The 17,469-nt window shown below is 34.4% G+C and overlaps 1 protein-coding gene across 4 annotated transcripts in view; it reads right to left on the bottom strand.

Annotated features, from left to right (window-relative positions):
• Positions 1-17,469, bottom strand: part of USP34 (ubiquitin specific peptidase 34) — a gene marked incomplete at its 3' end in the record, with an annotated part of 228,681 nt that overhangs the window by 174,444 nt on the left and 36,768 nt on the right. For all 4 annotated transcript variants that reach the window (XR_014018694.1, XM_081265549.1, XM_081265551.1 and 1 more), the window contains exons 3-8: positions 13,776-14,196; positions 9,199-9,249; positions 8,885-9,034; positions 5,930-5,997; positions 2,446-2,638; positions 874-935 (exon numbers count right to left, since the gene is read on the bottom strand). Coding sequence is in view for 3 of the 4 variants with exons in the window: in XM_081265549.1 (XP_081121675.1) it covers positions 874-935; positions 2,446-2,638; positions 5,930-5,997; positions 8,885-9,034; positions 9,199-9,249; positions 13,776-14,196 (945 nt within the window). The remainder of the gene's footprint in view (positions 1-873; positions 936-2,445; positions 2,639-5,929; positions 5,998-8,884; positions 9,035-9,198; positions 9,250-13,775; positions 14,197-17,469) is intronic.

Below are 17,469 nucleotides of genomic sequence, written 5' to 3'. Positions count from 1 at the left end.
GGGGAAAAAAAAAAAAAAGTGAAATTTACAAACTAGTCCTCAAAATTTTTACTATTTTCTTAATCATGTCCTCAATGTATTCCTTATGCTTTTTTGAATGGAATTCCTTCTTATTCCTTATCCACTGTTCTTCTACCATAAAACCCTAGCTTACATTTGCAGCATTACTTGAAAATTCCAAGACTTTTTAATTTTTATTGATGGTAGGAGGAGCCCACGGTAATATCAGGAGGTAATAGGTCATAAGGGTGGAGCTTTCATAAATAGGACTGGTGCCGATATAAAACATACCCATAAGATATCTGTCTCTCTCTCTCAGCCATGTGAGGACACAAAGAGAAAACAGCAATTTTCAAATCACCAGAACCCAACCATGCTGGCACAGGGTGATCATAGACTTTCAACCTCCAGAACACCAGAAATTTTCTTTCTTGTTTGTAAACCACCAATTTATGGTACTTTGTCACATCAACCTGAATTAAGACTATCTGAAAACTATCAGGACCATATTCACTACTATATTCTATTCTGTAATAAACAGTATCCTTTAGGATTTTGTGACAAGTATTATTACATGTTAGTGCATTTTTTAAAACTATAGAAATGGGACTGTGGTAGAGAGTTTGCCTACCATGACTTGGGTTCAATCCCCAGTGCCCCCGACACACAAGAACCACCACAGAAATATTTCAACATATTATTCTGAAAGCTTATTAAAGACTGTACAAATTGAAGACATTAGGCAAAAACAGTATCCTTTAGGTAAAAAATTCTAGAAAACACTTCAAATCATAAAAAGTCACAACTATTTACTGTTTAAATAGCTACACATTAAAATGGTATATTTAGGTAAAAATTAACATTCCTACTTACGTTTCTGTGTCTGATACCAGCGATTCATTATTACACACATCATTGAAGGTATGAAGTTGATTCTGATTAGAGAAAAGATATTAAAAGTTTTTTCCAAATCCTTTTATGTTACAAGAGGCAAGAAACACAAACTAATTGATATATGTATATCTTAACTGATAACCAAATAAAATTCTAAAATATGAATTTCAGATAAACATGCTTCTCAATTAATGTAACTATTTCCTTTATCATAATAAAATGCTAAAATTCATTTCATAAGTAATATTTATGCTTCATTATATTAAGTATATTAGAGAAAATAAAGCTGAACACAGAGAAAAGAAAAAAAAAACAATGCAAGGCAAACAAGTAACATATCAACACAGAAGGTTTCAGGAAAGGTTCCCTAGATAAATTCATTTAAGACCTATCTAGGAAAATGTCAAGAAGCATTTTATTTCCAAAGTCAAGCACAAGAATAAAATTAAGCTACTTCAGATTTTCATTGTACCTACAGCATAAACAGACAGAAAATGTAAATAAGTAAAATTAATGGGATTAGTAGCAAACCACAGGAAGGTATTTCAACTCTAAAGAATTCAGCTAACTACTTATCTTCTGTAAATTGTTCTAATGCAAGACCACAAGCCCAGGCTGTGAGTACAGTTCAGTTAGCTCAGTGGTAGAGTGCTTGCCTAGCATATGAAAAGCCCTAGGCTCTATCTCTATTACCACCAAAAAAAAAAAAAAAAAGCCAACCCAAGGATATCTTCTGACCATTCCCCATTCCCCAAGAGAAGCCAAGACTAGATTCATATGTGATTTCTCCCTTATTTAAACCAGTGTGCAAAACAATGTTACAATTGGTCAAATGCAGCCTAAGATCCAAATTCTGTGGCTTCTACATGGCAAACTAATTTAAGAAACCATTTATAATTCCTTCAACTTTTTTCCCTCCCCAAACAATGCTTTCTAAATGTAAAAAAGCAAACAGTTGCCAGGCACAGTGGTGGATGCCTGTAACTCCAGTGGATTGGGAAGCAGGAGGAGTGCCAGTTCAAAGCCAGCTTCAGCAAAAGTGAAGTGCTAAGCAACTCAGTGACACGGTCTCTAAATAAAATACAAAGTAGGGATGGGGATGTGGCTCAGTGGTTAAGTGCCCACAAGTTCAATCCCTGGTACCTGGTAACGCCCACCTCCCCAACCCCCCCCAAAAAAGCTAACGATCTTTAGATGGTGGTCAGGTACAGTGGTATATGCCCATAGTTCCAGCTACTTGGAAGGCTTAAGCAGTACTATCACTTGAAGCCTAGGAATTCCAAGTCAACCTGGGCAACATATTGAGACCCTGGCTCAAAAAAGTTGGACCTGAAATCCAATAGACATAGGTATAAATTTTTATAAATCTAAGCCTAGACTCCTCATATTTAAGATAAGAGAAATACAGAAATTATTTGTAAAGACAATACAAAGTAATTCATTTAAAACAGCAGTAATGGCTAATATTAACTGCTAATTAATGGCAGTAAGTAATATGATCATACTCTGGCAAATAAAAAAACAATCAACAATAAAGCAAATGTGGCTTACTGTTATCTGACTCAATCCAGCCAACCTCATAGTCAAAGTAGGTGACATAAAGTACTTAAATGCAAGATCTAGGCTTTCTTTATCAAAGCATAATGTCGTATCCAATGGTTCTTTCACTGTGCTCCACATTAAGTCAGCCATGTTACGAGCCGCACTCTGTCGTAACTCCTGATCAGAAAGCTTGCATAAATACCTAAATGATTCAAAAATATAAAATGCAAATGCTCACAAGACATTTCTAAAGTCCACTAATTCAATAACATTCCTTTGCTCCATATTTCTGTAATGTTCACTACAGTAGAACCCAGCATCCTTAGACTTAATGCCAACTTATTTCTAAGTGATGTTTAAAGGTCTGACTTGTTGAGAGCCCAACTTGAATGAGCAACTATAAAGAATCAAGTCATTTAACATATGATTAGCCTCCTGAATGAAAGAGAAATGGCTGATACCCCAATTTACAGCAAATCAACTGGAAAATGTATGTGAATCCACTATTTTCCAAGACCAATCAGCCTGCCACTCACAGAATGTGTGAGTGAAGCTCTCCTAGACCACCCATTTTCAGCCAGGCCAGCCCAGAGCAGACCTGTCTAGTCAATCAGAGAACTATAAGGAATTATAATTGGCTATTATTTTAGAACACTAAGCTGGGATGGGGCTGTGGCTCGGTGGTAGAGCACTTGCCTAGCATGTGTGAGGCACTGGGTTTGATCCTCCACACTACATAAAAATAATCAAGATAAAAGTATTGTGTCGGGCTGGGGATGTGGCTCAAGCGGTAGCGCGCTTGCCTGGCATGCGTGCGGCCCGGGTTCGATCCTCAGAACCACATACCAACAAAGATGTTGTGTCCGCCGAGAACTAAAAAATAAATGTTGAAAATTCTCTCTCTCTCTCCTCTCTCTTAAAAAAAAAAAAAAAAAAAAAAAAAAGTATTGTGTCCATCTACAACTAAAAAATATTAAAAAGAACACTAAGCTTTCAGGGTTTTTTTTCCTTGCATGGGAAAAGCAACTGACACAGATTCCATCCTAAATTCTCCTACATTCTCTTTCTTCCCAGGTAACTTCATTCATTCTAGTCGTTTCTAAATACTATCTTTATACTGATAATTCTGAATTATTTTTTTTCCTAAATCGTAGAAAAAAATTATATTCTCAATTTGCCAGCATCAATCATTTAAATGTCCAACAGACATGTCAAAGTCTCACCTCTAAGTTCTTCTAGTGTTTCATATCTTCATTAATGACACCCATAATACAAAAGAGAAACCTGGGAGTATTAATTAATGTCATCTACAATGCTACATTTTTCCTTATACCACAAAACTACCAGTCTTGTTGATTTTATTTTTACTTAATCCATCCAATTTTCAAAATCTCCATTAACAACTTTTTGAGAAATGTGGCACTAACCTTTTAACCAGTCTCCTAACTTTTTCTCCAGCCCTCCCATAACTTACTATAAACGTAAATGCAAAAGTGATCTTTTAAAAAACATAATTCATGCTAAAAATCCTTTTGATATATTCCTATTGTTAAAATTAAATCCAAACTTCTTACAGTGTCCTGGAAGGTCCTGAATGAACTGCCCCTGCTTATCATTCCAATCTCATACATAACTATTCCCTGTAACACATTACAAGCTCAACAATTTACTTTCAGGTTCTTACATATCATACTCTTTCTAAATTCAAAGCCTATGCCCATATGTTCCTTCTCTATGGCTTATGCCCAATTTATCCTCTGATCATCACCTGACTGGCTGCTTTATGTCCTTCAGACATCACATATCACAAAGACATATTCCCTATCATACTGTCACTATTTGCATTATCGTTATTTTCTCCACCAACTCAAACAGTACTGGGAAAATAGCAGGCACCCAAAATTTTGCTAATGAATGAGAAAACAAGTATAAAGTACTCCTGGGGTATTTTCTCACTGAGGAAATTCTTAGATTCTAACAGTTCATATTCTAAGTCTAATTGATAAAACTCTTCTTTCATCATTATCTTAGGTTGAGACTTATGAAACTAAGGCTGAGGATATAGTTCAGTTAGTAGAGTGCTTATCTCTCATGCACAAAGCCCTGGGTTCAATCCCCGGTACCACCAAAAAAAAAAAAGAGGAGGGGGTAGGCTGGGGGGGATGGGGGGAGACTGAGGGGATGGGGGGACTGGTGGGGGTACATGGGGGGAAAGGGGAGAAAAGAGAAGGAAGGAGAGAGAAAGGGGGAGGGAGAGAGAGGGGGAGGGAGAGAGAAGGGGGGGTGAGAGAGATTGGGGGGGGAAGGGGGGAACTCAAAAAACTCAAATGACACCTGCTTCTGAGGAGAGGGAGAAGAGGGGAGAGAGAAGAAGGGGGGGGAAGAAACTTACAAAACTCAAATGACACCTGCTCCTCAAGAACTCTTATTTATTTATTTATTTATTTTTTAAGAGAGAGTGAGAGAGGAGAGGAGAGGGGAGGGGAGAGGAGAGGAGAGAGGGGGGGAGAGAGAGAGAGAATATTTTTAATATTTATTTTTTAGTTCTCGGCGGACACAACATCTTTGTTGGTATGTGGTGCTGAGGATCGAACCCGGGTCGCACGCATGCCAGGCGAGCGCACTACCGCTTGAGCCACATCCCCAGCCCTCAAGAACTCTTAATGCTTGCTACTATTTACCCTGTACTACTTCTAATTAATTATATATTTTCAAAATACTATATATATATTTATTTATTTTCTAGCCAGGCATGCTGGTACATGCCTATGATCCAAGCTATTCAGAAGAATGAAGCAGCAAAATCACAAGTTCAATGCCAGGCTAAGCAACTTGGCAAGACCTTGTCACAAAGTAAAATGAAAAGAAATAGGGAGTCTGACACAGTGATACATGCCTAGAATCCCTGCAAATCAGGAGGCAAAGGCAAGAGGATCTCAAGTTCAAGGCCAAGCTAAGCAACTTAGCAAGAACCTATCTCAAAATAAAAAGAACTGGGGATGTAACTCATTGGTTGAATGCCCCTGGGTTCTGTCCTAAATGCAGACAAAAAAGAACAACAACAACAACAACAAAAAAGGACTAAGAGGGAAAAATAAAGGACTAAGGATACACCTCAATGGTAATGCTTGCCTAACATATATGAGGCCCTGGGTTCTATCACTACGACCACAAGGAGAATTCTATTTTTTCTCTGTTCCTCAGTGCCTACTACATAATACTACTTTTTTTTTTTTTAAACTAAATACAGTAGAGGAACCATTATAAATCTCAATTCTTTTTATATATTCATATAAGCAAACAAGTCTAAAACTGCTAAAAAGTAAACTTTAAATATAAACCCATATATGTGCATAAAAAAATACTAGACACTGAGTGTTATAGTATTTTCTCTAGAGGATAATAAGGGATTTTTAAACAATATAATTCTGTGTTATAAATTGCTTAAATATACTAAATTGGTAATCAGGGGGAAGAAATTTTATAAACGTACCTGATAACATAGGTCCTAAAAGGTATAATGTGCTGCATGACAGCAGGGATATGTAGCCATATTCTAATCTATAAAGAAACATACAGATGACATTATTGTACAACAAATATGTGAAACACATATCTTCAAATAATTAAAAATAAAAGTATATTTTGTTGCCTATAAAATTACTTGCATTTTATTATCAATTTTGAAAAGTATAAGCTACCAAAAGGAATTATACATATATCAGGTAATTTAACCTTCACACATAGATTTTTAAAAATCCATATTTAGAACTAACATCAGCTTCTTGCCAGAAAGGGAAAACCATCTATTTTAGTATCTTCTTATTCTACCGTTTTCTCTCTGTGTGACAGAAATTCCAACACAAAGTACTAAATCGCTTGTTTTTGTTTTTTTCTTCTCCCCCAAAAGACACAAAAAACTTATGGAGGAAAGCAGAGGAACATTCAAGGGAGAAAGTGAGAGAATGTGAGCTATCTCAAGAGCAAGAAACTTTTGGGGTAAATCAAGGAATACCCATTTAAGGTAGAATGCAGTCCATCCCCAAAGGGAGAAAGAGTCTATCTTAGATTTTAATAAACCTTATTATCCTTCCTTGTCAAATTACATGATACTTGCCTTCATCCATGTAAGGCAAGTATATTTTTACAGTCACACATTATATTATCAGCAACTATTTGCTGAAATAAATTATAACTAAGAACATCCTTCTTCTGAGTTATATGTTATAATAAATCTGCTTCATTACTTTTTTCCATGAGATACTCCAACCCATTTCTAAATCTAATATGATAACATTGTAATATTCAAATAGCACTTTACCTATCTTAAGAATAAAGATTTAAACCAAACTACCAAACAAGAAATTCTGATATTAAGCTTGGATATAGGCAAATTAAAAACAAATTTAGAAATACATAGAATCTGACTTCATTGTAATCAAAAAGATATCTATAAAACACCTACAGTAAATACTATACTACTGATAAAATGTTAAAACTTTTCCTTCATCAATTAGAAAAATGACAAGGACTTCAATCCACATAAACTCAAGATCCTTCACAATAAGACTTAAGAAAACTAAGAACCAGAATGAAAAAATTAAAACCTATCATTCTAAGATGATATTATTATGTAAAGAGAAAAAAAATTAGTGAATTTAGCAAGATTGTTGCCTGAAAAGTTAATAAAGAAACACATAACTTTTCTATTTTTATTATATGCCAGGAACTAGCAGTAAATAAGTTTTCAAAAAGATTTTTTACCATAGCATCAGAAAATCCCAGGAATTATGCCTAGGAATAACCTAACAGACACACAACACTTATGCATGAAAATATAGAAACAAAGCTAAGTGAGGTGGTGCACATCTGTAATCCTTGTGACCTGGGAGGCTGAGAAAGAACTCAATAAGACCCTGTCCAAAATAAAATTTTTTAAAAAGGACTGAGGATGGCTCAATGACAAGAGTGCTTACCAATCATTAGCAAGGCTCTGGGTTCAGGGTCCAGAACAAAAAAAGAAAGAAAAATAGCCAAAATGAGTAACAATTATGTGCCACCAAATATTTATCAAGTGCCACATCCAAACTTAGAATTTTTAATTTTAAGACTTACAATTATCCTCTAAGATAGATACCATCATCATTCCCATTTTATAGATTAAAAAGTTAAGGATTGAATTCAGAATTTAAATGCAACTATAAATCAGAAACCTATAAAGTATACTTGCCATTATGTATAGCCTTTTTTGTTTGTTTATTTTGTACTGGGGCTTGAACCCAGGTGCCCTTTAATCACTGAGTTACAATTCCAGTCTTTTCTTTCTGGACAGAGTATCACTAAGTTGCTGAGTGGCTAGCCTCAAACTTGTGATCCTCTTGCTTTAGCATCCTGAGTCATTTGGATTACAGACAGGTGCCACCATGCCCAACTACATGTAATATTTTTAAACTATTAGAAACCATAGGATTTAGAAATAAAAATAAACTTGATAGCGATCGCTTTTTTTTTTTTTTTTGGGGGGGGGGTACTGGGGATTGAACTCGGGGGCGCTTAACCACTGAGTAATATCCCAGCCCTTTTTTGTATTTAGAGACAGGGTCTCATTGGCTTGCTTAGGCCCTCCATAAGTTACTGAAGCTGGCTTTGAACTAGAGATCCTCATGCCTCAGCCTCCTGAGCTGCTTGGAATACAGGTGTACATTGCCACAATCAGCTAGAGATCATTCATTTTAATTTGGAAATATGCAGATTCCAATAATCAATAAGTTTGAATTATACCAGCACTCTTTCCAGTACATTATTTCACTACAGAGTTTCAATGGAATATGCAACAAAATATTTGAGTCATTTTTCACTCAATGTTTCTATTTTTTATTTACTTTATTCAAACAGTTGCACAAGAGTTCAGTTCTTAACAAAGTTACATTTAACTTGCTATACCCATTTTTAAAATGATGACCAGAATATGTTATTAAAGTTTGAATATACAGGTAGTAAAATTATTTATCTCTAGTACCATACTTACTATACTTCACAGAACAGACATTCCCAACAAACAAAAGACTTAGCTTCTTTACAAAGGCAAAAAGAAATGTTACACCTTTATAAAGGGACAACAGGCACACTAGTAATATCATTGGTTATCCAATATTTAAATAATCTAAAACCGCCAAATTTTCCAAGAAATGTTAATTTCAGCAGAAGAGTTTTGTAAATAGCTATGTTTCATTTTAGATAAAGTTAATTGTTGTCTTTACCTATTCTAACTTTAAAAAAGGGTTAATTTAATTCAATTCTAATGATTTCTATATTCCATTTTTTCAAAATATAATACAGAAATGTTATTTGACATGGAAATTATTTTTAAAAAATCTCCTTTTTCTGGATGTTACTAAAACACAAAACATCACTCCCAAGATTAAAATCAATTCCAAACCATACTTACATTAGACACAACTGTAATAAATGCATGTGCTATTAGAAATGGCAAAGTTTCAGGAGTTCCATATTCAAAGCAATCCTTCATGAGAGAAAGGCCATTTTTCCCACAAAATAAACATACATAACGAAGCAAATGCAATGGTACTTCTATATCCTATGAAAATGAAGAGAATGTCACTATTTTAAAACTTAACAGGAAAAATTTTCATCTTAATAGCAATACTAGAAAGATACTGAAACATATAAATACACTCAAAAGACAAACAGAAAAAAACATTTTCCAAAAATGTTAAAAATGGAAAAAGATGGAACACTTACATTCATATCACAGAATGCCCCTAATATGTTACTTTCTTGAGTTGATATATCCTAATTAAAAAAAAAGTAGATAAAATTAAGTCACTAGTATTAAATGACAATCTAAAAAGTATACAGGTCTTCTAAAAACTGATTTTATAAAAAACTCACACTGATTATTCTGCAATTGCTTAACATCATCAACAGTGATATTCCTCATTTAAGCTAATATGACTTAGCTCTAAAGTATTTTTCAACCCTCTTGAAAGAAATCGTTCAGGAGTATGTACTACACATTACTTTTCCTTTTTAAACAGAAATGACTTTAACCTTTCCTTAAAAATAGGGTGATTTTTATAAAAATATAACTCAGTTAAGTGATTTGAAATTGTGCTCTGCAATTCTCTAAAGGTATACTTAAAGAGTTCCACAATGTTCTTTCCATACATGAGATTTAAAATGCCTGGAAGAACATTCGTTGTTAATGAAGGTAAAGTACCTATCAACATTTACAGCGCACATTGCCAGCCAGGTACTGTCAATCTGAAATCTCAGCTACTCAGACGGTGAGGCCAGTCTGGGCAACTCAGTGGGATCCTGTCTCAAAATTAAAGAACAAAAAGGGTTGGAAATATTGCTCAGTGATACAGCACCTCTAAGTTTAATCCCCATGCCTACAAAAAGCTGAAGAAAATAATATAAAATGTACACTGCCTTTGAACCAGTGATTCATCTTTTGGGTACTTATCCTAAAGAACTAATTAGGAGCTGGATTGTGGTTCAGTGGTAGAGTGCTTGCCTAGGACGTTCGAGGCCCTGGATTCCATCCTCAGAAACACATAAAAGTAAATAAATAAAATAAAGGTATAGTGTTCAACTACAACTAAAAAATAAATATTAAAAAAAGAACTAATCAGAGAAATGTTAGAAAATATATGTATAATAATGCTCACTGAAATTCTGTATATCACCCTTAAGTTAGAAAGAACAGATACTCATCAGGTGACTAAATAACCGGTGGCTTGGTAACTGAATTAAAATAAAATATTCTAAAATTGGATATGGCAAAGACTGAACAACTCTCTAGATGTCCTAAAAATAAACTGTTCCTTAAACAAGTGATTTTTATGGCATAGAGGTTATACCTTTAAAAACCTGTTAAGCACTGCATATAAATAAAGGTCCATCAACGGCTAAAAAATATATATTTTTTTTAAAGGTAGATCCATATGTACAAGCAGAGAAAGATAACACCTTGTAGGACATTTATTTAAGAACAGGATTTATACCCAGGATCTGATGATCATAATTTTTTAATTATTTGGAAAGATCTAAACTAAACAGATAAAAAGTTTTTTGAGGAAATACAAAAGAAGGGAGATGCAAGGCTTTAAAAATATTTTGTAGATTGGGTTGGTTTTTTTTTTAAATCATACTGAAAATGCAATAAAATGCTTTTGTAATCAGAAAGCAAGATATTCATCTGAAAAACAGCTGCCAAAGGAAACCTTTCATTCATTGCTATAATCCTATCATATAAAGTGAAAATGATTGAAAACCATCACACAGAACTCACATAATATTTCAAAATAAGCAAATATGATGTAGAGAAAAGCTGAACACCTATCAATGTAAATATAGTAAATTTAATCTGCTTCCAAGCTTTTACTACTAGGGCCATAGTTTCAAGTCACTTTCTCAAGTAACTCTTCAAGTTACTTTTTACTGTCCTCAAAAAGTCCTAAAGTTGGGCTGGGGCCATGGCTCAGCAGCAGAGTGTTTGCCTAATATGCGTGAGGCACTGGATTCGATACTCAGCACCACATAAAAATAATAAAGATATTGTGCCTACCTATAACTAAAATATAAATATTTTCTTAAAAAAAGCCCTACTGCACTGTATAATAAGTGCTAGCTTATGTATATTCATATCATTTGGAAATATACAAAATAATTTTATAATAATTTTATAACTACACAAAGGTTTCAATCTAAGACTCTCTGAAATAGCTGACCCTTAAAATATTTAATTACAGGGCAACCAGGATAGAAAGCCAGAAATGTTACGATATTTGTAACAGATCACTGCTAAAACATAAAAAATCTGGGAAACAACTATTACAAACATAGGACTAAAGAAGTACATACCCAATACAGAATGCTGTATAAGAAAGGTCCTTCATGAGAGTTTTCATTAGAATTTTACCTCAAAGACCTTATAAAACCACTTTCAACAAAATACTTAAGTCACATAAAATGATCTTCAAGAATAGTAATAATGAGGTATTTTATTACAAAAGAAAAAGCAGAGGTGTATAACTAACTACATTAGAGATTAGCACCCTTTTTCTAGGGGTGGGGGTATTGGGGATTGAACTCATGGGCACTCAACCAACTGAGCCACATCCCCAGCCCTATTTTGTATTTTATTTAGAGACAGGGTTTTCCTGAATTGCTCAGCACCTCGTAGTTGGTGAGGCTGGCTTTGAACCTGTGATCCTCCCATCTCAGCCTCCAGTGCTGTTGGGATTACAGGTATGCGCCTCCACAAACGTCGGGATAAGCACTTTTTTTTTTTAACTTTTTTTTTTTTTTTCAGAGAGAGAGAGAGAATTTTTTAATATTTATTTTTTAGTTTTCGGTGGACACAACCTTTGCTTGTATGTGGTGCTGAGGATCAAACCCAGGCCGCACGCATGCCAGGCGAGCGCGCTACCGCTTGAGCCACATCCCCAGCCCCTAGGGATAAGCACTTTTGAAAATCAAAACAAATCTGAGGAGCAAAGTGACTTTAGGAACAGCAGACTTAATAATGCTTTTAGTTAGACTTAATAATGCTTTTAGTTCTATCAAGAAATTTTTAAGGGCTGGAGATATAGCTCAGTTGATAAAGTGCTTGCCTTGCATGCACAAGGCCCTGGGTTCAATCCCCAGCACCACAAAAATAAAATAAAAATAAAATTTTAACTAGAAAACTTTATTTCTGTATGAATTTGAGGAGTAGATCCCCTAACCAAACTATTTCTATTACCTTTCAATACCAAGTTAAGACTTTCAAAGACTATTAATATGGTGTTAACATTAAATTTTTAGGCTTGGAGTTTAATTCAGTGATAAAACACTTGCCTACCATGTGTGAAGCCCTGGGTTTGATCCCCAGCACCCCCTCAAAAAAAAAAAAAAAAAAAAGTTCAGTACTGCATGATGTATCCTTTTTTGTTGAAAAGATTCTGATGACTTTTTTTTTTAATGCTCAATGTATCCTATATAAAAGGTTTTTGGAAAAGTTTCCGTATGAGAAGATAATAGGTTAAGAATTCTAGAAGACAGAACACAATATGATTTTAAAATATTCTTATGGCAAATTCTAATAGGGAAAATATCTACTCCCTGAGCTGTCTCAATTTAATGTGAAAATATTCCAATAAATGTTTATTATTTTCCAGATGAAGAAAGAAGTTTATATGTCATGTATGAAGATTACAGAATATTATTTATTCTGGTGGAGAAAAGACAGACTTTAAAAAAAAAAAAGGCACTTGGTAGATTCTCCTATAGCCACAATTCTTCTCATCCCATTATATATAGGAAACACATCATCAAAGATAAAAATGAAACTTGACCTCTCCTCTCATCTAGGGATAGGGTCTACTTCACTAACCCTTTGAATGTGGGCCCCCTTGTGAACAGCTTCAAACACAAGAATATGGCAGAATTTATTTTGTGCCATTTCAGAGACTGGACCTTATTGCTTCTACTTTTGCATTCTTTGAGTAGTGCTAAAACTGTGTGGAACCCAGTCTAGCCTAGTGGGAAAGCAGCAGCCATGGGAAGAAAACACAGAAAGTTTCAGGGAGCAGCCAGCACCAAATACTAGACACTACACAAAGTATGACCTGGACTTTTCCACTCTCAAAGTAAATACAGCTGCATAATTGGGCCCATACAAAACTGGTAAAGGAATTGTCTAACCAACTTCCAGAATTGTGAGAAATAATAAATAACCATTGTGTTAAGATACTAATACATTATCACATAACTGTCACAATTCCTTCTTTATAGAAATAAATTCCACTATCTTAATTATCTTAATGAGTTACCAAACTTAAAAATTCTTATAAAATGACATTAACAGTTCAACAGCTTGACTTACAAAAGAGAATATTATTACTTAAAACAACACAGAAAATTTGTTAAGCTTTTATCTTGATGAAGGAGAATTCCAACCTGTCATCTGTTTCTAGGAATGAAATTAAAAATTCTGTTTTTTTCCCTCAACCATTATTTTTTCAAAGAATCACAATACACAGAGCTTATGTCTACATAAGTAAAATGTTAATGTCACTACTGATTTAATATCTATGGTTCAATTTACAAATCTTAAAATTTGTAAATTTAAAATTTAAAAATTTGTGCAGACCAAATTTTCAACACAAATTGCTACAGAAATTTTCTAGGAGAAAAAAATTTTCAAAGCAGTGATTTTTATAAATATTTGGATCAACAATAATTGCCTTCATATTCATTCATAAGTGAGAAATAGACTGCCAAGCTATGACTTGGTAATATGAAAATTCACAATACCTACTTTTACATACCTCTATAGTAGGATGCGTATTATGCTTGTAAGCAGTATATAAGGGAAACTGAATTTGAAAAATTTTTGCTACACATAGTAAGAGTTTTTCCTTCTCATCTGTACTCCATAAACTAAAAGGATCAGAACTCTTTGAAGATTCCTCCTCAGTCAGATTACAAATTCTTGTAGAGTTTGATTTTTTCTCTATTGATTTTTGTCTTTCTGTACTTCCTTCATTACACTCTCTATCTATATTCAATGGTTCTTCTGATTGATTACTCTCATCTTGCCACGTAGAATCTATGTTAATTGTAGTACAATGTTTACAAAGCTGGTCCCGGAGCACTTGAACTTGGGCAATCACTAAGTTAATAAGTGCACACACTACTTGGTTAAAAATCTCCAAATGCTTATATTCCTTGAAGCAGCATAGACATTGCCTATAAGAGAAAATAAAATTCAATAAATAAATGCTTCTTAGAAACAATATTTTTAATAAGTGATATAAAAAAAACAAGCAAAAATTAAAATATTTCTTTCATAAACTTTAATTTCTTTCCTGCTAGAGAAGCACCTTGTCATACCAACTGGAATTTCAGTTAATGAAAGTCACCATGTTGGGATTATAGCTATCATTCTTAGTTTTATGTACTCACTTATCTGAACTTCTACATAAGGAACTATTTAAAAATAGGAATTATATTTCTTTGCTTCTTCAAGACTGAATACTCAATAGCATTAAGAAACTGGCTATAATAAAATATACTTTAGTAAAGCTAGCTAGTTATTTAATATATGGGGTTTTGTTATCGACTAATTAAACATCTACTTCTTTAAATTAACAATATGCTTGAGGACTACTTGGGATGAGTATTCAGACTCTCTTTGACAGATCAAATGTGTTTAAAAACACCAAATGCACACGTGTATTACTTCGGTCCCAGTATAGTCCCAGAAAAGTGGGAGAAAAAAATAGTAATACATGTTTATCCAGTTCTCTTAGACATGTCCAGTTAACAGCATAATGCCTGGCATACTGTAGATAATATCTGATGAATCCCTAAGTACCTGTTCTAACAATATTGATGTCCAATGGTAGATGACAGTTAAGCAGCTATTATTTGTAATTGCACTTATAATATTACCAAAACATCTGAACTATAGTCCAAATAGATCACCAACTCCCTGTATTACCACATAGGAATAATTTCACTTCGATCACTATGGTGAACTTAAAATATGGCCACAAATTCTTTAATACTCTTCCATTTAAAAGGTGAAGGCCCTGATTCTTCCCTTTAAACATGGACTAAACTTGCTTTCTAATGAATGGAATGTGATGGAAATGACAATGCAGGACATCTGAGATTAGGTCATAAAAGACATTGCCACATGTTATAATGACACTCAATCAAGCAGCCTGCAAAGAGATTCACATGAGAAAAAAATAAGGCCTCCCATTAACAGCACTAACTTGACAACCATATCTGGTGAGCCAACTTTGAAGTAGATCCTGCAGCCCCACATAAGCTTTCAGATAACTGTAACCTGGCTAACATCTTGACTGAAACCTTAAAACCAAGTCAAAACCAACCAGCTATACCAATCCCAAATTCTTATCCTACTGAAACTCGGAGGATAGTAAATGTTTATTGATGTTAAGATATCACTTTAAGAGTAATCTGCTATCCAAAAATAGATAAATAACATATCATGCCTATTTTCTCAGTTGCAAAATGAAAGTGTTTTTACCTTTTTGTTGCAACCAGGGTTTGAACCAAGACACAAACACTACACCACATTCCCAGCCTTTATTATTGTGAAACAGGGTCTCACTAAATTGCTTAACGGCTCACTAAATTGGGTAGCTTTGAACTTGGATCCTCCTGCCTCACCTCCCAAACCGCTAGAATTACAGGCATGTGCCATCACACCCAGAAAAATTGTTACTTCTAAGGTCTCCTCCATATTTAAAATTTCCTTTTTCTCTTTTCTTGTTTTTTCTTTTTTATATATTTTTTCAGTTTTCAATTTTCTTTATATGCAGTGCTGAGAATCAAACCCAATGCCTCACACATGCTAGGCAAGTGCTCTACGAATGAGCCACAACCCCAGCCCTCTTTTTTTTTTTTTTCCTGATTTTGTTTTTTTTTGGTCCCAGAGATTGAACCTACTACCCGGGTACTTAACCACTGAGCCACATCAAAGCCCTTATTTTTTATTTTGAGACAGGCTCTCGCATGGTACAATGGCAAACACTTATAATCCCAGTGGCTCCGAGGACAGGAGGATTGTGAGTTCAAAGCCAGCCTCAACAAAAGCAAGGTGCTAAGCAACTCGGTGAGATCCTGTCTCTAAATCAAATATAAAATAGGGCTGGGGATGCGGCTCAGTGCATAAGTGTCCCTTAGTTTGTTCAATCCCCAGTATATGGGGGAGAGAGAGAGAAAGAGAAAGAGGGGGGGGGAGAGGGGGAGAGAGAGAAAGAGAAAGAGAAACAGACACACACACAGAGACAGACACACACTGTTTAAATAGTCTCCCTAAATTGCTGAGGGTGACCTCAATCTTGTGATCCTCCAGCCTCAGCCTCCAGGGTCACTGGGATTATAGGTTTGCATCACAATGCTTGCTACAATTTCTATAAGAAAAATATATTACTACAAAAGTACCACACCACCACCTCCAGGTACTGGGGATTGAACTGAGTCAGATCCCTAGCTCTTTTTATTTTTTATTTTCCTGAGTCAACTTCTTACAAAATTGCCCAGACTGACCTTGAATTTGCAATCTTCCTACATCAGCCTCCAGAGTGGCTGGAATTACAGGCATACACCACCACACCCAGCTGTTCTAAAGTTATTTTGATGAACAGCTTCTTCCTTTAAGATCATAAATTTAAGTATTTTTTCTTTAGTGGAAATGAGATTCCACTTTCCCAGGAAAAAGATCTTGGTATCAGATTTGGATTAGGAAAGCCAAATTTACTTTAAAAGTTAGTTGTTAAAAATTAGGCATTGTTAAACTATTAAAAACTGACAAGGAAACTAATCTTCAAAGACAAAAATATAAAGAAACTAATATGAAAAAGTGGATCCACGTGCCTGAATAAAAATACATAAGTTCAGGGAGAGCTGAAGTGCAGACACATACATATATACAAAATGTTATCTTAAATTATACATAATATATATCTCAATTCTGAGAAGCACAAGTCTCTGAATTTGCTTCTCAGAATTGAGATATATATTATGCACAGTATAAGGGGAAAGGATGTTTTTAAATAAAAATATGCACAGTATAAGGGGAAAGGGTGTTTTTAAATAAAAATATGCACAGTGTAAGTGGAAAGGGTGTTTTTAAATAAAAACATCACTTTTCTCTTAAGTTCAGCTTGATTTCACATAAAACAAATCCCTCTACAAATATGATAAAGTGAACAAAGACTTTCAGTCTCCATAAATACAGAAACAATGAAATCAAAAGATAACAGATATCAACATATTTTGATGATATAAAATGGAGAATTACGTAGCAGAGTAGGGCTGGGGTTGTGGCTCAGTGGTTGAGTGCTTTCCTTGCATGTGTGAGGCACTGGGTTCAATCCTCACCACTACATAAAAATAAACAAAACATTTGTTCATCTACAACTAAAAAGAAGAAAAAATTTTTTAAAAAGTAGTAACAGTGAAAAAAACATGGAAGGACTACAG

Source organism: Spermophilus citellus (assembly GCF_964194105.1).
Source record: "Spermophilus citellus genome assembly, chromosome: 13".
NCBI classification, from domain to species: domain Eukaryota; kingdom Metazoa; phylum Chordata; class Mammalia; order Rodentia; family Sciuridae; genus Spermophilus; species Spermophilus citellus.
The sequence above is the reverse complement of the archived record's forward strand: the minus strand, read 5'-3'. Positions and strand labels throughout refer to the sequence as shown.